The 23,638-nt window shown below is 43.8% G+C and overlaps 1 protein-coding gene across 5 annotated transcripts in view; it reads left to right on the forward strand.

Annotated features, from left to right (window-relative positions):
• Positions 1–20,757, forward strand: part of CUL1 (cullin 1) — a 102,112-nt gene extending 81,355 nt beyond the window's left edge. For all 5 annotated transcript variants that reach the window (XM_055115487.2, XM_008973964.5, XM_063606132.1 and 2 more), the window contains exons 10-22: positions 3,482–3,589; positions 3,670–3,776; positions 6,253–6,301; positions 6,691–6,822; positions 8,257–8,374; positions 9,450–9,526; positions 10,010–10,141; positions 12,421–12,513; positions 17,519–17,566; positions 17,645–17,727; positions 18,281–18,386; positions 18,986–19,099; positions 20,217–20,757. In XM_055115487.2, the coding sequence (XP_054971462.1) occupies positions 3,482–3,589; positions 3,670–3,776; positions 6,253–6,301; positions 6,691–6,822; positions 8,257–8,374; positions 9,450–9,526; positions 10,010–10,141; positions 12,421–12,513; positions 17,519–17,566; positions 17,645–17,727; positions 18,281–18,386; positions 18,986–19,099; positions 20,217–20,297 (1,248 nt within the window). In that variant the 3' untranslated portion in view covers positions 20,298–20,757. The remainder of the gene's footprint in view (positions 1–3,481; positions 3,590–3,669; positions 3,777–6,252; positions 6,302–6,690; positions 6,823–8,256; positions 8,375–9,449; positions 9,527–10,009; positions 10,142–12,420; positions 12,514–17,518; positions 17,567–17,644; positions 17,728–18,280; positions 18,387–18,985; positions 19,100–20,216) is intronic.
• Positions 20,758–23,638: the final 2,881 nt, after the last annotated feature.

Consider the following 23,638-nt stretch of genomic DNA (forward strand, 5'->3'; position numbering starts at 1 on the left):
TTGTGTTTCGACATTTGTTAAAACTGGATGATGAGTACATGGGGTAAGTTTTACTACTCTTTCTAATTGTGAATATATTTGAATTTTTTCCACAATAAAACGTTGAAAAGAAATGGACGGGTTGTATGGATTGAGTGGATTCACAGGATTCATGAGTTGGAAAGCAGGAACTGAGTCCTGGGTGCCTGGCTCGAGCCGCTGGGTGAGTGGTGGCACTTGCCGAGAAGAGCTCCAGAGAACACAGGACTGGGGAGCAGATCAGGCCATTCGTGACATAGGCTTTGGAAATCCCATGATAGCCCAGGGCAGGCCACACGGGCTCACCTGGGGGAAGTTTGGTGTGGATGTGAATGTGTCCGTCCTCGGTATAACAACAACTGAAATCATGTAGGAGTTGAATGAGCCCTTAGGGACAAGCCCTGGGAGATGTCCTCCTGTTTCTCACATGTGAAAAGCTCTCGTGAATACACGGAGGGTCCTGAATCAAACCCATTACTACTTTATTTTTTTAAGCCTCAAACCTTTGTTCTTTGTTTTCTTGAAAAACATCCATTTGATCCAGCTGATCTCTCTCCTCTCTGTTTTATAACCTGTCTTCCTCGGTTACCTCCTGAATGCTAAATCTACTCCCCTTTTGAACATCTTTTCTCTATTTGCTGACTAGGTTCCTTAAAATTCTCTCCCGTATATTATTCTAGTGTGTTGTCTGCCTCTTGACCAGTTCCTAAAAAATGGCTTTTCTCTGAACCTCAAATGCTAAATTCACATTTTCAAGGCCAGATTTTTTTTTTTTTTTTTTTTTTGACAGAGTCTCGCACCGTCACCTGGGCTGGAGTGCAGTGGCGCCATCTCGGCTCACTGCATCCTGCATCTCCCGGTTCAAGCGATTCTCCTGCCTCAGCCTCCCGAGTAGCTGGGATTATAGGCGCCTGCCACCACCCTCAGCTGATTTTTTTGTATTTTTAGTAGAGATGGGGTTTCACCGTGTTGGCCAGGCTGGTCTAGAACTCCTGACGTCATGATCTGCCCGCCTCGGCCTCCCAAAGCTCTGGGATTACAGGCGTGAGCCACCGCGCCCGGCCAAGGCCAGTGTTGTGACACTTTTCCTTTAGTGGGTTCCATGCGAGTCCTCCCATCTCACCAGCCAGACTGCTGTAGTCGAAAGAATTTTGGAATTGGAGCCTGAAGACTTCTTTACTCCTGGAGACTTGGCTTTCCATGTGAGAAGTCGTTCCTGGCATTCCTTGGGAAATTGGTATTTTTCCAAATTACAAATCTGAGGGAAAATGGCACATTTTGAGAAAATACGGAAAAGTATTATAATTCGGAAACGTTATAGTCAACATAGAGACATCACTGGTTCAGAGGAGTCCACCAATGACAAGTCGCAAGCAAGAGCGTGAGTAAGTCGAGGCTGGCGTTTTCGGGAATGAGGGTGAAGGCGTGTGGCAGGGAAGCCGTGCAGGCCGAGTGGTCAGGCTGCCAGGTGGGCAAGGCCTTGTAAGTGTGGATCTGTAGCCCCTCTGCTGCTAAGGGTGAAGTCATTCTTGCAAATAAAATAAGTATTAATATTTATATACATAACATACTATATATAAACCCTGTGAGGGGTCTTCCAAAAAAATAGCAAGTTTTGGAAGCAAATTGAGTCCTTCAGTTGGCAGTTGTGACACTCAGTTCTTTGTAGGGCCGTTAACTTGTTAAGAGATCCTGCATGTTACCGTATTCGAAAACTACCCAGTAACGTTTCTAGCATTTTCCAGTGTTTGAATCCTCGCTGTAGGCTGGAGCACTTTGTAAATACTGTAACAGAAGGAAGGCAGAGAGAAGAATATGTGAATGTTCTGGAATAATTTGACACGAAATCTGAAAGTGATCTAAAATCTGAATTGGCAGAAGCAATATCTATTTCAGTGACAAAACCACAATTAGGTCAAGCAGAAAATATTTTCATTGTTTAAAAGAAGCAAGCTTATATGAAGTAAGATATGGCCCAACTTGGAGGTGCTTTTGGTTCACCCTGAAGATTAAGACCATCCAGGCAAAGTGGAAGAAGTTTCCCTACGTCTGGGATAGCCATGAAACAAAGAGCAAGGCTATCTGGTAGTGCAGTTCACGCTCTGTGTGTTTTAACATTTTTAAGATGGTAATTTTAAAATATTAAATATCTGCAATACTGCCTTTCAATATTAAGTGATTTTTATTTGGCAATTATTTTGCATTAAGTTCCCTTTTAATGTTTTCTCTTATCAAATGTTTATGTCAGGTGGAGACCATATTTATATCTTATTGAACTTAGCACAATATATTCATAATAATAATAAACCTTGCATTTATTATATAGAGCTTTTTTTAACAGGAAACTTCTGACACTCTTAAGTGTAACCCTGTTGCAGAAAAATCATTCATCCTTACTCATTGTTATTTAAAAACAAGTAAATCAAATGTTATAAAAAATGCAGAATAGGTAGAATTGGGAATGCTGATTTCTGGCACCTGAGCCCTGCAGATTAATGTATCGTGATGTGGAAACATGGGCGTGCCGCGGCGCCTGGATCTGTGCTTGGCTGGGGGTGACCCGGGGCTCCCTCCCACCAACCTTCCCAGCCGGGCTCCCTCGCAGCCCGGAGCCAAGCCTGTGCCTGGCGCCATTTCCTGGCAGTGTGCTTAGCTGTGACACTTTCTACATCTGTAGAATGGGGATGAAAACAGCACCTGCTTCCCAGTGTGGGCTTTTGCGGTCTCATGAAGGGTGGTGGCGGCGTGCACTGCATGCCTAGCAGCAGCGCTGTTTTTCTCATGAGCACTTAGCTCCGTCTCCTTTGCCTTCCATTGTCGCCGCCTTCCTTTGGCCACAGGAGCCTCTGCGGCCAGCCTTCCCGTTGCATTTCCATGTTGTTCCTTGTTCCGGGGAGGCCCCTTTGCTGCCCTGCGCCGCGCTCTGCCCCTCTTCCCGTCCTGCGATGAGGCCCTGGCCCCCGGCAGCGCCACGCGGATCCGCGCTTCTGGTTTGCAGTGGGTGGGGGCCGCAGTCAGACTCCCGCCCTGAGCGCCGCTTTCCCTCGCGTTGCCTGCCCAGCCGGGCTGATGACCGACCTCGGCGGCTAAACGCCTTCTCCAGCTGAAACAGAGTCCAGAGTTCCACTGTTTAACAAGGAGGAATTGGCAAAGCAGAACTGTCACTTGGAAAATGCTGTTTTCATGATCTCTTTGAGTTTTCACTGTTTTTAATGCAAGCGCGGAATCAATATTTAGTTTTGAGTGTGGAGAATAGATTGTTTTTTCTTTTATGTATATAAACAAAATGTCCTATGTGTTTCAACGATGGTACCAAAAGTATTTCTTGCTCTTTTCTCTTAACTTTGAAAAGGTATCTATAGCTTTTAGAATATTTTGTATGCTAGTACATGCATTGTATACCTTAATACACAATTTAATCCCCAATAACCAACTTTTGTTTCTATTTCTGCCCCCATTTAAGGACCCCAAAATGTATGTACAGACAGTACTTGATGTTCATAAAAAATACAATGCCCTGGTAATGTCTGCATTCAACAATGACGCTGGCTTTGTGGCTGCTCTTGATAAGGTAGGTGTGTGAGGGTTGTGACTTGCCTGTAGTGTATATGGATGGGGCGTTTGTCTCTAACTATATTCCGTGTAACGCAGGCTTGTGGTCGCTTCATAAACAACAACGCGGTTACCAAGATGGCCCAATCATCCAGTAAATCGCCTGAGTTGCTGGCTCGATACTGTGACTCCTTGTTGAAGAAAAGGTATTAAATGACCCTATGTTTTCTTAGTATGCCTGTTTAAAATCTCAGCTTTTATATGAGGAATTAAAACCTACATTACATTTTACATACATTAAATTGGAATTTTTGTACGTTATGAGAAAATGCTTAAACATAATCGTCTTTCCCGTTGAAAATCTGCATTCCCTCCCACTGGCTGTTTTTCAAACAGAAATGTCTCAATGCATTGTGGGACTTTGGTTATTCTCCATCCAAGCACTAACCAGGCCCCACCCTGTTCGCTTCTGAGATCAGACAAGATTGGGCACGTCCAGTTCAGAGTGGTATGGCCGTAGATTACCTTTGTTATTCTGTGTAGTTTTAAATTTATTTTTGTTAGATGAGTTTTTGTTGCTGTTTCATATTCTTTACTTTTGAATCTTATTTCTCAATTGATATGTTTTCTAATCAATTTATGTGTATTAAGATCTGGAAGCAATATAATATATAGCTTTCTCCTCTGCGTGTGTTTTTTGAAGTTCTCATTGAATTTTTTGTTTGTGTGTTCTGGTTTTTCTCAGCTTCTCTTTCACTTTAAGTTTCCTTCAGTTTAGAAATGCTCTATTTCAGATATCACAACAATAAGTTTTAAAGATTTTAATGAAGGAAGCTAATCTCCTTCTGGCTTTCTGTTGCAATAGTTTTCCACACGCCAAAATTATACTGGTTTTGATATTAATAAATTATATTTTAAACAGCCCTTGAAGGCTAGCATAACCCCGATACAAAAAAGACCGAGAAATACCCACGTACCAGAATGAAAAGACTACAAACAAGGGTCACTTGAGAATAGAGTTGTAGAAATCTTAAGTAAAATATTAACAAGCCAGATTTCCCAGTGAACTAAATAATTCTTCACAACATAGTATAGCTTTCTAGGAACGTAAGGATAACCCAGCAGTACCAAGTCTGATGTAATTTACTACATGAACAGAGAACCATGTACCAACTATGTGACCTTTTTGGTAAATGATGGGAAAACATTTGATGAAGGTCAATAGCTTTCTCTTAACGCAGTTTACCCAAGGCCAGTGAGAAACTCTGAGTGTTTGATTTTTTTTTCCTGTTTATTGCAATAAACAGGAGTATTTATTCCTGGTTTAATGTGTAATTTAACAATTGCGATCAGATCCTCTCCAGAAATGAGAGAGGACTTTAAATTGGAATGCCTCTGATGACTTGGTTTCATTTTAGGGGGCTGCGTGTTATGACTGTGGAGATACTCCGCTGGGTCTTCATTCAGTTTGTTTGACAGAACACTTAGAGTGTCCTTTTTTTTTGAGACTTAGTCTTACTCTGTCGCCCATGCTGGAGTGCAGTGGCACAATCTTGGCTCACTGCAACCTCTGCCTCCTGAGTTTAAGCGATTCTCATGCCTTAGCCTCCTGAGCAGCTGGGACTACAGGCGTGCCACCACACCCGGCTAATTTTTTTTTTTTTTTTTTTTTTAAGCAGAGACAGGGTTTCACCATGTTGGCCAGGCTCGTCTCGAACTCCTGACCTCAAGTGATCCACCCGCCTCAGCCTCCCAAAGTGCTGGGATTACAGGTGTGAGCCACCACACCTGGCCTTAGTGTCCTTTTTATCCTTTGTCTTTTCATAAATGTCCCTCGTCAAGTCTACTAATACTAGTTAAGGCCACTGATGCAGACAGAATGGCAGAGACATTTCCACAGCACCTCTTTAATGAGCGTGTGTTGGGCGAGTGGAGTCAGGGAGGCACTAAGTTAAACTGCTCCAAGGGAAGAGGAACACCCCAGACCCAAGAGTGCCAAGAATAGGGTTGGGTTTTCTGAACCAACTGTTCTAAAGTTGGAGACACCTCTTCAGAGTTTTCTGTGGTGGCTGATTCGTTTTATATGAATTAGGGGGTCTTGTTTATAAAGCAGTCTTGTAGAAAAGACCTGTACAAAAATTCATCTACCTTTAATTCACCTTTGAATTATTGTTTGTTCATAGAATGAATCAGTTGTTAAAGGACAATCATCTCTTGTACATACAACTACAGAGGGCAGCAGTTTAGTAGGAATTTAAACCCCTTCATCATCTTTAATGACTGGGCCATGAAAGGGAATCTATGTGCCTTTTTATGTCTCCAAAGTTAAATTACAGCAGACTAGAAAGCAATTGGTAAAGTGAATTTCCTTTACTGAAGTTTAAGTGGATTATCTTAAAGGCAAACTTCTTCAGAATGTTTTTGGAAATGTTTTATAAATATCTCCTGTTGGTTTTCACCTTGGATATTCTAAATGACTACTTCATAATCTGTTCTTCAGTGTTGAGGTTACAGTATGAGATTGCCAATTTGCTGTAGGTAAGGAAAGTCAACCTTCCTTCTTCCTCTGCACTAATCTGATGAGAACTGATCTTTTGAATGCTTGAAGCTGCATTCTGGCTAAGTGGTGCTTGTTTAAACGTACTGATGTTTTAAAACATGGTATCTTTTTAAAATTTTCAGTTCCAAGAACCCAGAGGAGGCAGAACTAGAAGACACACTCAATCAAGTGGTAAGTGCTTCATGAGCATACCCATTTCCAGTAGCTGTGTATTTCACAAGCTGTTTGTAATGTTATTTATAGAGGGCCTCTGAAATGTGAAAAGTAATAATCATTGATTTTATTTTGAATCTCTGGTTTTACTTCCTAAATTGAGTTACTACTTTTAGCATTCATACTTTTCTCATTAATACTCAGTCAGTCCAACTCACTGAATTAAGGGATTCACAAAACTTTCAAGACTCTGGAGTGGAGATTTTGCCATCATAAACGTTGGCGTACAGACCTGCCCAAAGCCAAAGGCACATCTTGGCTCCTGGCTTGTGGCCGGTGACAGTCGGCTCTGCACTGTCGGCTTGTGTGTGTGCTGGTTAAGTGTGTTGTCTCGGTGGCTTTGCCAGATGGTTGTCTTCAAGTACATAGAAGACAAAGACGTATTTCAGAAGTTCTACGCGAAGATGCTCGCCAAGAGGCTCGTCCACCAGAACAGTGCAAGTGACGATGCCGAAGCCAGCATGATCTCCAAATTAAAGGTGAGTTTCATCTTTTCCTGAAAAATCCCAGCTTCTGAGTCATTATTAAAACAGCTCTGTGGCCGAGCGCGGTGGCTCACACTTGTAATCCCAGCACTTTGGGAGGCCGAGGCGGGCAGATCACGAGGTCAGGAGATCGAGACCATCCTGGCTAATACGGAGAAACCCCGTCTCTGCTAAAAATACAAAACATTAGCCGGGCATGGTGGCGGGCGCCTGTAGTCCCAGCTACTTGGGAGGCTGAGGCAGGAGAATGGCATGAACCCGGGAGGCAGAGGTTGCGGTGAGCCGAGATCGTGCCACTACACTCCAGCCTGGGCAACAGAGTGAGACTCTGTCTCAGAAAAAAATAAGAAAGCTCTTAGTCTCTCCAGGTTATGAGGCAGGCAGAGGAGTTTGTGCAGTGGTTTGTACAAGAAGCTCTGCCACTGCTCTTCTGAAAGCCTCCCACAACTATCACTCTACTCTCGCTGGGCCCCGGTGCCTTCCCAACCCCTTCCCCACCCCACTGTGGGGCTTCCATCCTACCCAGGCCTGGCTGGGCTCAGCTCACCATCTGTGGGGCCTCTCCTGCCTGCCACACCTTTAGCCTTGCAGCACATTCACACTTTCACACTGTGCTGGCCTGGAGCTGAGTGGAGGTTTTGTTTGCTCTGGGCTTGGTTACTTTGTGGTCACGCAGCTCTTCCTCTGCCACCTCCTTTGCGCGCCTGTGTGTCGGCGCTGTCGAGTGCCCTTATCTGACTTGGAGCATATTTTACTTTGACCCGAAATTATGTAGGTATCTTTGTCAGCGTGGGCTGCCATGACAGAATACCATAGACCAGGTAGCTTAAACAACAGAAATAGTTTCTCACAATTCTGGAGGCCGCAAGTCCGAGATCAGGGTGCCAGCTGATTGGGTTCCTGGTGCGGGCCCTCTTCCTGCTTTGTAGGCAGCCACCTTCTTGCAGTGCCTCACGTGTCAGAGAGAGTGCAGAGCTCTTGCGCATCTCTTGCAAGCACACCAATCCCATTGTGAGGCCCCGTGCTCAAGACCTCATACCTCCACACGGCATCACATTGGAGGTTTGGGCTTCAACTTAGATATTTTGGGGGCACACAGTTCAGCTTCTGGTAAGAGATAGAGATAGATTATTTCATCATTGTATTCTACCAGTGTCAGGACACCTTGCTCTTAAATGCTCACAAATTGTGTATGAATTGTGTGTGTGAACACTTCACTGTGCAACATAGAGTTGTGGGGTTTTTTGACAGTGTATTAATATTAATCCATGCATATTTGTACTGTAAAATATAGCAAAATGTTACTAGCTTTGCTAGTAGTTCCATATAATTAAGTATATATTGTATACTCTGATTTCTCTAAGATTCCCTTGTATACATTTATATTTTTGTACAAATTAATAAGACAGTCATCTGGGTTCTTCTCAGCAAGCTTGCGGGTTCGAGTACACCTCTAAACTTCAGCGCATGTTTCAAGACATTGGCGTGAGCAAAGATCTGAACGAGCAATTCAAAAAGCACTTGACAAACTCAGAACCCCTAGACTGTGAGTATCCGTGTGTCTCTATGTTGTGTTTACAGGCAGAGTTCTCTGTAGCAAATGAAGAAATGACAAAATATTAGGTAAAGATGGGAGGGGCTTTGTCAGAAATTCAAGAACTAAGAAGCGGGAGATTCCTCCCAAATGCCCAGCCCTCCTCCCCCGACTCCCATGTGACATTAGGAGATGACAACCCTTGAAGTGATGTCAGCTCTACTGGGGCAAGGTCACCACCGGTTGGGATCTGGGGAGGGACTCACAGGCGTGGTTTTGTCTTGTAAACCTTAGCTTGGATCCATTCTAGCATTTATTTTAATGTTCACTTGGCCTGCATAGGTAACAGTCAAGCTAAAGACCTGTGGCTTCAGACTGGGATTAGGGATCAGTACAGGCAGGTGCAGGTGATTCAGTTCTCCAGGAGAGGCAGCTGGGCTGGTATTTTAGGGCCTTGCATAGTAGTAGGATGGCAGATTTATGCTTACATCATCTTTTGATCATCTTTGTCTTTTTAAATGAAAAATGGAGAATTTTATTTTTCCCAAATCAGAATGACAATTCTATTGTAAAACTGGACAGTTTTGCCAGTGGGCTTTTTAACTATCTGTGAAGATGAAATTACTGTTATAATTTATAGACCATGTGTGTCGTTTCGCAGTAATAAGTGAAACGTACACTATAATGAAGTTAGCGGTTTTCTCCTGCTTGTGAGTTTGCATGAGTCTGGGGCTGTGATGATGCCGGGCCTGGCGAGCACAGGCGTAGCTTGAGTGGACTGAGTGATTCAGGACAGAAAAGGAAAGCAAGGGAAGCAGGGCAGGCGTGTGACAGCAGAATTCCGAGGTGGAAGCAAAATGAAGACTCTCACTCTTTGGAAGACAAGAGTATCTGGCTCTTGCACTTTTTGCTAATTTTAATTGAATAAAATGTTCAATTCTTAATTTTATATTCAAGCAGGATTTTTATTCAATGTGCTTTTTAATAAAGAGCAATCCACATTCATCTGAAATGATTGAATTTTTCAATTTATAAACTAATTAATGTATTCCAGAATGTTCACTCTCCCCTCTCTTCCGCCCCACAGTGGATTTCAGCATTCAAGTGCTGAGCTCCGGGTCCTGGCCCTTCCAGCAGTCTTGTACGTTTGCCTTGCCATCAGAGGTAAGGATGGGTTTGTCTGCCATCCCATTAGTGCTAAGTGGAGGGTGGGGCAGGGCAGCCTTCACTGTGGAAGGGGACAGGCCTGCAGATGGCCTTCCTGCTGGCTGGCTGCATCACGGTGAACCGTGGGGGCAACACTCAGGGAAGAGCCCTGTGCAGTGGGGCAGGTCTGGATGTCTAAAGGTGGGCTGTCTGTCCCAGCTCTACAGACATGTTTCCTTATCTTGTAAAGCAGAACCTAATTAGTTCTGTAATGAACACCTCGATGGACCTGCTGGTCTTGAAGTACAAACCTTTTTTAAGATTGTACCTTCCAGTGCTTAAAGTGCTTTACAAGAGAGGCAGACACCTGGCGTTTGTATTTTACTTTTATGTAAGCACTGACTTTGTACTGTAAGCTTGGAACAGTGTGCTTTACTTAGAAACGCTGCCTGTAGGATGTGGTGAGATCTGTATTCCATATAATGCTGTCCTTTTATCTAGTTGGAACGTAGTTATCAGCGATTCACAGCTTTCTACGCCAGCCGCCACAGTGGCCGAAAATTGACATGGTTATATCAGTTGTCTAAAGGAGAATTGGTAACTAACTGCTTCAAAAACAGATATACTTTGCAGGTAAGATCACATTTTTATCTTAAAATTTTTCTATTCTAAATGAACATAAGGCAAATTATGGAAATCATTATCAGCTGACTCAGCAGCAGAATCTAGAATTCAGCTTCTGGTGAAATAGTGGCAGGTTTAAAGCATGGAGTTGTAAGAATCAGATGAACCAAATTCCAGTTCTTTCTGGCTGGGGAGCAAGTTATTTAATGATTGTGAGCCTCAGTTTTCTCCTCCATTAATGGGAGTGTTAGTACTTATAGTTGGGAATTGATGTGAAAATTAAATAATGTATTTAGTAAGTGTTTGGCACCGCTCCTGCCTGACACACATCAGCTGTTCAGGTAGTGACTTCAAAAGCTGGAGTTGCATGCATTTCATTACATCAGCTCTCCACCTTACACAGAGCACTTTCACATTGATAACACTCAGTGCTGACAACAATATTGAGTATAACCTAATTTATAACTATGTAACTAAGAATATTTCCATTTTGTAGAGGAGAAAACTGAAGCTTGGGTTAATTTAAGTGAATTTCTCTGAATCCTAGCTTATATGTATCTGAGCCAAAATTTCAGTTAAAGTCTTTTCTCTTAAAGTCTAGGCTTGGCTGGTGTGGTGGCTCACGCTTGTAATCCTAACGCTTTGGGAGGCTGAGACCAGAGAATCACTTGAGGCTAGGAGTTTGAGACAAGCCTGGACAACATAGCAAGACCCCATCTCTAGATATTTTTTAAAGTAAAAAGAAAAAAAAGTCCAAGCTCTTTCTACTTCCACTTTTGTACTGAGTGGGCTTCACAAGTAATGGCATATTTTAGTCTCTGAGAAGGTTTCACCAGTGAGTTTCTAAGAAGAATTGCAAGTCTGTGTTTAAGTATTAAGAAACTCCAGAATGGGTTGTTCTGCAGACTCAAGCTGCTCATTAATTTAAACTTTTCGTAAATCTACTGTGACTTAAAATTGTTAAAATGCATAGTATTATGCTGGCTCCAGAGGTCTTTATCAACTTGAATGTTTCTTACTATACAATTGAAATTTTGTTTCATTTATCCCCAAATATACATAGAAGAATCCATGTGTTCCACTACAGTACCTGGAATTTCAGTGTCCAGTTTTTGACAGGGCGGAGGCTTTGCCTAGGGTGTGTCTGCCGTGTTAAGGCAGCCCAGAGCGGGCCCAATAGAAAACATTAGCAACACGCTCATTCCCTTGTATCTCTGTTCAAGGCCCTGGAAGCAGTGTTGTCTGTGGGCCGCCCTGAAACAGGCATGTGGCGTTTTTTGTTTGTTTCTCTTTCCATTGACCAAGGTCTTGCCAAGGCAAGCAGTGACTGACAGTCATGGGTCATTATTTGTTGCTGTCGATTATGCAAGAAAAGAGGGAGAAGAGAGGAAGGAGTCCTCGGGGTGTTTATTCGCTCGCACACACTCAGCAATCAGGAACCAACACGTGCTACCTGTCTTTTAGAAGACACTTCAGGGCCGGGTGCAGTGGCTCAGCCTGTAATCCTAGCACTTTGGGAGGCCAAGGCAGGCAGATCACAAGGTCAGGAGTTCGAGACCAGCCTGGCCAGCATGGCGAAACCCCATCTCTACTAAAATACAAAAATTAGCTGGGTGTGGTGGCGCACGCCTATAGCCCCAGCTACTCTGGAGGCCAAGGCAGGAGAATCCCTTGAACCTGGGAGGCGGAGGTTGCAGTGAGCCGAGATTGTGCCACTGCACTCCAGCCTGGGTGACAGAGCAAGACTTTGTCTCAAAAAAAAAAAAAAAATTTAGTACACTTGCCATTTCATACTTTACTTACTTTTTTCATACTTTCATAGTAAAGTACTTAGGATTAGAAAACCAAATATAATTTGATATTTGTGTTGTTTTACATCAATAATGTGCCAAAAGATAATATTCCTTAGCTCATGTGCCAAAAACAGATTTGGAGATTGATGCTTAACATGTCCATATATACCAGGTGTGTGTATATGTGATTGTCTCTATAAATGCGTGGGGACGTATCTATAGTATATATCCACATAGACAATACGTTTTTTAAAAAAACCCTCAAATTATTTTAATGTTTGTAAACATGGAAAATGAATGACTTTGGGAAAATGTTGCATTGTAGTGGCATTGCCACGTTTTATATTCCCTTTTAAATAGATCTGTGCTTTTTTTGTACTTGTTTAAAGAATTTGTTTCATAAATAAGTTCTTCAAACTTGGGCTGTATATTTTGGGAGGTGTTTCCATGCATGTACATTTTCCTTCTTTTTCTTTTATATGGGGGGCCGCAAAGGCATCGACATTCCAGATGGCTATCCTGCTTCAGTACAACACGGAAGATGCCTACACTGTGCAGCAGCTGACTGACAGCACTCAAATTAAAATGGTATTCTCATCTCAGGCTCGTTGTTCTATCAGCTTGCCGTTTCCTTGTTCTCGTGGATATTGTTAGGAAAGATAAGGAAGAGGATATGGGCATCTTTAATTTGAAATAGATGTTTGCCTCATGAAGATGAATATGGCCTTATTCCAGGATTTGAATACGCACTACAAAAAGCTTCATGTTAAAACTCATTGTTGAGCCAGGCATGGTGGCACATGCCTGTAGTCCCAGCTTCTTGGGAGGCTGGGGCGGGAGGATCACTTGAGCCTGGGAGGTCGAGGCTGCAGTGAGCTATGATCGTGCCCCTGTACTCCAGCGTGGGTGACAGAGACCCTGTCTCTTAAAAATAAAACTCCGTGTAACACACACACATACTCCTCATCCATGCTTTTCTCTCATTCATTTAACCAGTTAGGCTTTTCTTACTAAGCTTAAATTTCCACTTTAGTATTATTTTTCCTGCTAGCCATATTTTTTATTGAGATATATTTTAGATAATAAAATTTGACATAACATAAAAGTCATTTTAAAGTGTACAAAGTGGTTTTTAGTATATTCACAAGCTTATAGAACTACCACCATTATCCAATTCCAGAGTGTTTTATCACCCCAAAAAGAAACCTGCACCCATTAGCAGTAACTGCCCGCTAGCTCCCAGCCCCTGACAACCATTAATTTGCTATCAATTTGCCTACTCCAGACATTTCATATAAATGGAATCATATAACACATGACTTTCTGTGCCTGCCTTCTTTCCCTCAGTGTATACTGTTTGCAAGGTTTGCCCATGTTCTGGCATGTGTTGGTACTTCATTTCTTTTTGTGGTCGAATAATCCAGTGTATAGATGGACCACATTTTATTTGTTCATCAGTTGATGTACATTTAAGTTGTTTCCAATTATGAACAATGCTGCTGTGAATACATGTTTTCAATTTTCCTGGGTATATACCTAGGTATAGAATTGCTGAGTCATGTAATAGCTGAATTTTTTGAGGCACTGCCAGACTGTTCCATAGTGGCTGTGCCATTTCATATTCTCACCAACAGTGTATGAAACTTTCAGTTTCTCCATATCCTCACCAACATTTGTTATTTTCGTTTTTAAAAAAAATTATAGCCATCCCAGTGGATGTGAAGTAGTATCTTGCAGTTTTTGACTTGCATTTCTCTAACAACTAATGATGTGTAGAATCTTTTTTGTGTTTATTGCCATTTGTATATCTTCTTTGGAGAAATGTTTGATCAAATTCTTTGCCCATTTTTCAGTTGGGTTATTTGTCTTTTTGTTGTTGAGTTGTAAGAATTCTTTTAATATTCTGTATACTAGATCCTTATCAAATATGTAATTTACAAATGTTTTTTCCCATTCTGTGGGTTGTCTTCTTACTTTCTTACATACACACATTTTTAATTTTGATGAAGCCTATTTTATCTATTTTTTCTTTATGTTGTTTGTGGTTTTGGTGTCATTTTTAAGGAATCATTGCCTAGTCTGAGGCCAAGGACTATTCTCTCCCTATTGTTTGGTGCTGGCAAACTTGTCAAAAGTCAGTTGGCCATAGGTATATATGGGTTTATTTCTGGATTCTCAATTCTTTTCCAGTGATCTGTATATCTTTACTATGCCAGTATCACACTGTCTGGATTACTGTTGTTTTGCAGTAAATCTTGAAATCGAGACCCCTAACTTTGTTTTATTTTCCCCCAAGATTATATTGGCTATTCTGGATCCCTTATGTTACCTTATGAATTTCAAGATCAGCTTGTCCATTTCTACAAAAAGTGCAGTTGAGATTTTGATAAGGATTGCACTGAATCTATAGATTGCTCTGGGGAGTATTGCCATCTTAGCAGTATTTTAAGTCTCCCACTCCATGAACATGGGATGTCTTTTCATCTATTTAGGTTGTCTTTTCTTTCAACTGTGTCTCATGGTTTTCAGTGTATGCATCTTCTACTACTTTCAATTTATTCCTAGTTTATTCTTTTTGATGCTATTATAAATGGAATTGGTTTTTAGTTTTTTAATTGAGACGGAGTCTTGCTCTGTCTCCTAGGCTGGAGTGCAGTGGTGCAATCTTGGCTCACTGCAACCTCCGCCTCCTGGGTTCCAGCAATTCTCCCACCTCAACCTCCCAAGTAGCTGGGATTACAGGCGTGCGCCACCATGCCTGGCTAATTTTTTGTATTTTTAGTACAGACAGGGTTTCACCATGTTGGCCAGGCTGGTCTTGAACTCCTGACCTCAAGTGATCTGCCTGCCTCGGCCTCCCAAAGTGCTGGGATTATAGGCGTGAGCCACCGTGCCTGGCAGAGTTGTTTTCTTAATTTCACTTTTTTCTGTTTTTTTGAGACAGGGTCTCTTGCTCAGGCTGGAGTGCAATGGTGCAGTCATAGCTCACTGCGGTATCAAATGATCCTCTCTCCTCAGCCTCCTGAGTAGCTGGCACTACAGGTGCTTGCCACCATGCTCAGCTAATTTTTGTATTTTTTGTAGAGATGGTGTTTCACTGTGTTGCCCAGATTGGTCTTGAACTCCTGGGCTCAAGTGACACTTTCACCTTGGCCTCCCAAAGTGCTGGGATTACACAGGCATGAGCCACCATGCCAGCCTGTTCCACTTTCTGATTGCTCGTTGCTAATGTATAGAAGTACAACTAAGTACCGCAGGGTGTGGTGGCTCACGCCTGTAATCCCAGCACTTTGGGAGCCCGAGGCGGGCGGATCACGAGGTCAGGAGATCGAGACCATCCTGGCTAACACGGTGAAACCCAGTCTCTACTAAAAATACAAAAACAAAATTAGCTGGGCGTGGTGGCAGGTGCCTGTAGTCCCAGCTACCCGGGAGGCTGAGGCGAGAGAATGGTGTGAACCCAGGAGGCGCAGCTTGCAGTGAGCCCTGATTGCGCCACTGCACTCCAGCCTGGGTGACAGAGCAAGACTCTGTCTCAAAAAAAAAAAAAAAAAGGTACAACTAATTATTGTATTTTGATTCTGTTTCCTATAACATTGCTAAATGTTTATTAGCTCTAATTTATTAGCTCAAATCGTTTTTGGGGGGATTCTTTAGAGTTTTTTGATATACTGTCATATCATCTATAAATACAGGCAGTTTTGCTTCTTCCTTTTCTTATTTGGCTGCCTTTTATTTCTTTTTTGTTTGTCTTTGTTTTTGCCTGATTCTTCTGGCTAGAATTTGTGGTACACTGTTGAATGGATGTGGTAAGAACAAGCATCCTTGTCTTGTTACTGCCCTTATTGGGAAAGCTTCCAGTCTTTTACTGTTTAACTGTGATGTTAAAGAGTGATGGTGTTAGCTGTGAGCGTTTACTAGATGTCCTTTATCAGACTAAAGAGGTTCCCTTTTATTCTTAGTTTATTGAATTTTGTATCATGCAAGAGTGTTGTATTTTGTCAAAATGCTTTTTCTACTCTGTCAAAATAACTGCTTTTTTGTCTGTTAATATGGTGTATTGCACTGATGTTGAACTACCCTGGTGTTCTTAGGGTGAGTCCCACTTGGTCATAGTATATAATCCTTTTTCTATGTTGTTGGGTTTAGCTTGCCGGTATTTTCTCGAGTTTTGCATTTATATTCATAAGGGATATTGCTCCATTGTTTTCTCAAGATGTTCGTTTGGTTTTCTTGTCTGGCTAATCCTGGCCTTATGGACTGAGTTAGGAAAGTCATTTTGAATGACTATTTTGTAGTCATTCTTCGAATTACTCCTAAATATATCTTCAGATTCTAATAACAAAATGAGTTTGTGCCTTTGTAGGTTGGAGGCCTGGTTGCCCCCTAGACTGTGGGGAGGGCTGTGCAGACGGGTCCCGAGGACAGGGCTGACAGGTGTGACTGTCAGGTCTTTGCTTGGCTGCTTCTGATCAGGATTTTAGGCCGGTCTCCTGAGTGGTTCTCAGTGTTAGAACTCCCTCAGGAGGCTGCCGCTGCTCTCTCCTTTCTGCCCACAGTAGATGCTGTCCAATCAGACCTGGCTCAGGAAGTGGGCACCCCCGCACCCTGCTCTAGATGCAGCGGGCAGTATTCGAATGGCTGCTGGCAGTTCTGGGTCAGTTACTAGACTAGAGAGAGGCCTCTCGCTTTGACAGCTTTCACCACGTATCCTCAGACCAGAATGGGTACCCATTATGACGACAGGACTCCACTGCCCGTGGGTTGTAAGAGTCCGTGTGACTCTGTGAGTGCCCTCAGGCTGGTCCCTTGGATTTCATGGGATCATAAAGCTGTGAGGCTGAAGGAGGGCTGGGAAGCGTTTACCACACCCACCATTCACAGATGAGAGGCCACACAACGTGCTTGAGTGCATCAAAGGCAAGTTGACAAGGTCGCCTGCCGCTGAGCCCCACCATTCTCATGAGCAGGACATTATTTTCAGTCTTGCTGGGCAGCTCTTTAATATTTCTTTTGTGATGATCACTGTCTAAGATGAGCTGTCAGGCACTTAAGAAGTGAAGAGTTCCTGAAGATTTCATTGTGCATGGTTTCCAATACAGGTTCAACATCCCTAATCCAAAAATCCAGATTCCAGAATGCTCCACAATCCAAACATTTTTGAGCACCAACATGATGCTCAAAAAAAAAAAAAAAAAAATGCTCATGGCGCAGTTGAAATTTCGGATTTTCAAATCAGGGCTGCTGAATCTGTAAATCCAGTGCAGTATTCCGAAATCCAAACACTTCTAGTCCCAGGCATTTCAGATAAGGGTTACTCAACCTGATTTAAGTATAACAGAATTGTTCATTTCTATTATTGTGTGGTCAAGGCCAGAAAGGGGTTGATTTCACTTCTAGAAGTCAGGGTGGAAGGAAGCGTAAATTTAGTGAACTTCTAAGAAGTACCAACTTTTTTTTCCTTCCAGCATATTCTTCTTTTGGGTGATTTTTTTTTTTTTAATGGAAAATGGACTGTGAGGTTGCCTGTGGTGGTTATTGCAAAGAAAAATGCATTTTCCCTTTAACTTCCCCTTTTTCTCTTTAATTGCAGGACATTTTGGCGCAAGTTTTACAGATTTTATTAAAGTCGAAGCTATTGGTAGGTTTGCGCCCTTTTTATCTTACGCTAGAAGAATCCTTTTCCTGAGATTGTAGAGTAACAATTGTTTTCTTACAGGTCTTGGAAGATGAAAATGCAAATGTTGATGAGGTGGAATTGAAGCCAGATACCTTAATAAAATTATATCTTGGTTATAAAAAGTAAGAAAAATCTAATAAGTAGATGGCCCTTGACCATAGACACGTCCCCCGGGAGCCCTAGCACGGATCTCAGTATTGTTACAAACCAAGGGAGACCGGGGACTCAGTGTGAAGCGACAGGCACTAGGCTGGGAGTGTGAGGTAGGCCTTTGATTCCATTCAGCGAGCCTGATGTTTCTCCAATTCTGAGCTTCTGGGATTTTTATTATTTTGGCAAATAAGTCTCCTTAAATGGCTCACCAAGAAAGTTTGGACCTTTATGTCCAAGTGGCTTGATTTTATCTCACTTGACAAAATTTTGGGAGAGCAGATTAGGGACGTGGATTTTCTGTAATGTGGATGTCCCTGTTAATGGCCGAGTAGGAAACTAGGCCATGATCGGACTGTACCCAGTGCTGGGCAGAGGACATTTTCACGGAGAGCTCACAGAAATCAACATTCTCCCCTCTGTGTAGGGAAGCAGGGCACTTCTTAAAGGTTGAAAAATAGAAAGCAGCCTTCACTGCCTACCTTTTAATATAATAGTGATCGGTTTCCTCATTTTTCTTGATAGTAAGAAATTAAGGGTTAACATCAATGTGCCAATGAAAACCGAACAGAAGCAGGAACAAGAAACCACACACAAAAACATCGAGGAAGACCGCAAACTACTGATTCAGGTGACTTATCTGTATGCCTGTGCCGGGTGTGCTGTCCCTCACGCAGGGATGGCTCACAAGGACGGGCCGTGGGGGGTAGGCGGGGGTGACGAAGGAGTGATTGCCAGATGAATGGGTCTGTGATGGCAGAAGGTGGCAAGGCCGAGAGCCAGGGCCTTGTTATCTGACTTAGTCCTTTATGTCACCAGGCAAAACAGGGCAGTCCTCTTGCTCTAAATGTTGGAAAGCAAACACTGTGGCAGGTTCGGCGGAAATGAGGGGAAGGAGAGTTCTTCAGTGAGGAGGATGGGCAGCTTCCGTGGCCTTGAAGATTTAATTTTGTCTCCTTTTTTTTAATGCTTTATGGTTGAGTTAAATTATTGAGGTAAAATTGCTCAAAAGACCCAAACATTGTCATGTTTGCCACGTTAGAGTTGAAACATAGGCAGGTAGAATTGGTTCCCTCTCCCGTCTCACCTGCAGGATGTTTGTTGCCTGTTAGGAAATTGTGATCCAGTGCATAGGCGTCGGCAGCATCTGTGCAGCTTGTCCTTAACTATGATAAATACAACGTTGTTACAGCTCTAAATGCACTTCTTTTTCCTTATCTTGTTGCATAGGCGGCCATCGTGAGAATCATGAAGATGAGGAAGGTTCTGAAACACCAGCAGTTACTTGGCGAGGTCCTCACTCAGCTGTCCTCCAGGTTCAAACCTCGAGTCCCTGTGATCAAGGTACAGGACTTACATAGCAGTCACATTCCTTTCTTAATTTAGAAGATAAAAGATGTAGCAAAAAGTGGATTGATTGCTGTAGCATGAAGAAGGAGGGAGCTGGCTTCTTTGTATGTAGTAGATTTCTATAAAAGAAAGTCGGCTTCAGTTTAACTCTGTTGAAACACACATACAAAGTGCACAGATGATGAAGTGCCAGCTTGATGACTTTCACAGTCAATACACTGTGTGATCAGCACCCAGGTAAGAATTGAAACATGCCCAGCATCCCGGAAGCCCACCCACCCCAGCCAGCACCTGTGTCCCATAGAAAATCACTGTCGTGTCTTCTGACACCATAAAACAGTTTTGCCTGCTTTTGCGTGATACATAAACAGATTCTAGAGCACACACTCCCGTGCCTGGTAAGAATTTCCTCAGCAGTATCTTCGGGAGGTTCGTCGCATTGCGGTATCGAGAAGCACTGGGTCGTTTTTGTTGCTCTTATGGGTGTTCTGTTATGGGAACACACCTTCCTTTATGTAGCCTACTGATAATTGACATTTTGCTTATTTCTGATTGGGTTTGTTTAAAATGGTAACTAAGCAGGACTTTCCTTTTCCTAAACCACTTGGGTAAGTCACAGCCAGTGGAGAGCCTCAGGGGTGGCATTGACAGGTGACTTCCCCAACAGGCAGGAGGCCCAGTGTCCCTCCTGGGTTACATTTGGCACAGGTGCCAGTTCGTTCATGGCTGTTCAGGGAGTTCCCCACAGTCCCCTGTTCCCTGTTCATGGCCTCTTCTTGTGAGACTGAGTCCTGCCGCAGAGGCAGGCAGATTTTGGTGGTAGAAAGGGAGACTGGCCCACGGGGCTCCCGAAGCACCTGACTCCAGTTCCTAGGGCGGGTGCAGGAGGGACTCGGAGTCACCCTCAGCAAGTGTCAGGAAGCTCCATGCATGAAGGCTTAAATGCCAGGAAGTAAAACTCTATGCTAACAGATCTGGGGCAGGGACACTGCTCCCCACTGAGCTCCGAATCAGGGGAGATTTGTGGTGGGGGCAGCCTCTCTCTGTTCTGATGATAATTTGTGTTTTTCTTCTCTTTCACTACCTCTTCCTTTTTAAAAATAACACCCAGAAATGCATTGACATTCTAATTGAGAAAGAATATTTGGAGCGAGTGGATGGTGAAAAGGACACCTACAGTTACTTGGCTTAACCCTTCTGGAAGGGTCTGACTGTGTGACCCGCAGCAAATAGTTCATGTTGGAAACAATGAAAACAACTCAAGTTCATAGCAGCCAGCCTGCCGCCATTGGACCTCCCTTTTTAAAACTGAGACCAAGACTCCCATCAGCTGGTCTCGGATTTACATCGGAACTGCTCAGGATTGATACATTTCAAGTCTGTAAATACGGACACCAACGCCATTTACCCTAATTTAAGAACAGCGGGGACTGACCCTCCGTGCCGAGGGCTGCATGCTACCGCACTAAGTCAATACATGGGCTCCCCGATTCGCAGCTGTCGTCTTGGCAGCACTTGTCACGTTGGCAGCACTTTGAGAGCAAGTCTGAGTGGACCCACATGTAACCTGCTATGAAAACCATTTGTATAGTGTGTTTCATTTTTTAATGTGTGAAAATAAAGAAAATTAAAGGATTTCTGTACAAGTCGCATTGGGTTTTGTTTTAAGTTTTACTAATTTCTATATGTAAATAAAAGATATAATGATTGTGCAAATTTATATTCCTAGTGTCTTCCTGTAGTTTCAAAGGGCCGTATTCTTTGGATTGAAAAGTTTTTAAGATCTTAGAATTTTAAGCCCCTGTGTAATCCTTTTTTTAAAAAAAGAAATCATGCTTATTTTTGTGACTTCTGTGGTGACTTGAATGGACTGTGTCACTGTATTCAGTGAGAGTCGGTGGCCACACACTCATCCTCTTTGACACGTGTAAGGACTAAATGACTTACCCTGACAACCTACGTGTGAAATAGTATCCTCCTTTCTGCAGGTGGGGAAACTGAGGCCAGATGAGGGAAGCTGCCTCTAGTGAGTAGAGGAGGTAGGACTGAAGGTGAGTGGTCGGGCTCCAGGATCCCTGGTCGTCACCAGCCTCTGCTGCCTGAGTCTGAGTCGGCATGGAGAGCATGGGCCCGGGACACGGCAGAGGCTGCTCGTCCACGCTTCTGTTCCAGCCGTGGGCCCGGGACACGGCAGAGCCTGCTCGTCCATGCTTCTCCGATTGTGGGCTCGGGACACGGCAGAGCCTGCTCATCCATGCTTCTGTTCCGGTCGTGGGCATGGGACATGGCACAGCCTGCTCGTCCACGCTTCTGTTCCAGTCGCAGCAGGTGGTTATGAGGAGCTGACAGATCAAAACGTCAGCTTTGACTGGTGAAGCTTCCTGGACTCACCCTCGCACCAGCACTACATCAGGGAGCCAAGGTTCTCTTGCTTTTCAGGCACCTGCTGGAAAATTGGACCATGTTCTTGATTGTTAGAAGAGTTATTCCACTTTGGGAGGCTGAGGTGGGCGGATCACCTGAGGTTGGAAGTTAGAGACCAGCCTGACCAACATGGAGAAACCCTGTCTCTACTAAAAACACAAAATTAGCCAGGCATGGTGGCACGTGCCTGTAATCCCAGCAATCTGGGAGGCTGAGGCGGGTGGATCACAATGTCAGGTGTTCAAGACCAGCCTTGCCAACATGGTGAAACCCCATCTCTACTAAAAATACAAAAAATTAACCAGGCATGGTGGTGCGTACCTGTAATCCTAGCTACTTGGGAGGCTGAGGCAGGAGAATCACTTGAACCCCGGAGGCAGAGGTTGCAGTGAGCTGAGATCGCGCCATTGCACTCCAGCCTGGGTGACAGGGCGAGACTCTGTCTCAAAAACAAACCGGGGGGCTAGGCACAAGATAGCTCACGGCTGTAAGCCCAGCACTTGGAGAGAGCTCAGCCTTGTGCAACATAGGGAGCCTCCGTCTCTGCAAAAATTAGCCGGGCTTGGTGGCGCACATTTGCGGTCCTAATCGCTCATGAGGCTGAGGCAGGAGGATCGTTTGAGGCCAGGAGGTTGAGGCTGCAGAGAGCCAAGACCACTGCATCCAGCCTGGGCAACAAAGCAACCCTGTCACAAAAAAGTTACACAGGTTAAAAAGTAAAATGGTAATAAACCCAGCACTTAATGGTTCTCACACTTTTTTTTAGTATATCCCCTTTTTCAGACAATCTAGTGAAGAGTCCCAGTATAGAAGCCAGGCAGGAGACAGCTGGTGTTCCGAACTCCACCCTGCCCTGTGGCGCCGGACTGGGAGTAAAGCTCACCTCCTGCTTTTCCTCAAACCAGTCCATTTTTCTGCCTGTGAGAAAAGCATGCTGCAAAGGAACACCACAGACCTGCCTTAAGAGCTTGTGTATTTCAGTCCTGCGAATGATAGGAAATATTGTCATGAGTTTGCTGGTCTCTTCAGTTCCTCCGGGATCAAGCAGGCACTTGGGTAAGTACCTTGGTCCCATGGAAATTCCTCACGGTAAGCGAAGGTGAGCTGAGTGATGGGTGAGTCGGGAGTTTGCCCCACACCTTCAGATTCCTGGCCTTTACCTGCTCCCCTTCGCACTGGGTAAGTGTACCGTCTTGACTGGTGTGAAAGAAAAGGCAATTCAAGACCTATGTTTAGGTCCAAATGTCCCTTATGTGTATAGGTTGACTGCATTTCTCTTGGTAAGACATGGAAAGGGAGACATTCCCTGAGGCATTTCTTTCTCAGGACAACTTAGTAAGTCGCTTAGAGGCAGAGTCCCAGAATTCTGGAAACCCCGGGTGTTCAGTCCCTATATGTGGGCAGCATGGTTAGAACCCAGGAGGAAGGTCACATTCTTCCCAGTTCTCAAGCCCTATTCTCCTTGGACAAAATACTTGTATGTGCACAATTACTAGCTGTAATTGTGAAAATTGTGGCCAGGCACATTGGCTCACGCCTGTAATCCCAGCACTTTGGGAGGCTGGGCGGCGGATCACTTGAGGTCAGGAGTTCAAGACCAGCCTGGCCAACATGGTGAAACCCCATCTCTACTAAAAATACAAAAATTAGCCAGTTGTGGTAGCACACGCCTGTAGTCCCAGCCACTTGGGAGGCTGAGGCAGGCGGATCGCTTGAACCTGGGAGGCAGAGGTTGCAGTGAGCTGAGATCGTGCCACTGCACTCCAGCCTGGGCGACAGAGCAAGACTCCGTGTCAAAAAAAAAAAAAAAAACAAAAATAGTTTACAAAGAACCACCAAGCGCAGTATCACTGAACTAATCCAGCCCCAGAGTACTCACATTGTCACTCTTGCTTTTACCCTTTTTTGAAGTATAGGGGAGCCTGTCTGTAGAACACCAAACATCTGGGGCTATTTGCTGCCAAATCCTAGTGGGGGTCTACACAGTGTGGTTGTTACCACTGAGACCAAGGCTTATTATCTTGGAATCATGGCCAAAGAGGTTGGAAACAGTATCACAGCAACAAAGGTTTAATCTATTGACAACTTGAACTCATATTTTATAAAATC

This window comes from Pan paniscus, chromosome 6, assembly GCF_029289425.2.
Source record: "Pan paniscus chromosome 6, NHGRI_mPanPan1-v2.0_pri, whole genome shotgun sequence".
Classification (NCBI taxonomy): domain Eukaryota; kingdom Metazoa; phylum Chordata; class Mammalia; order Primates; family Hominidae; genus Pan; species Pan paniscus.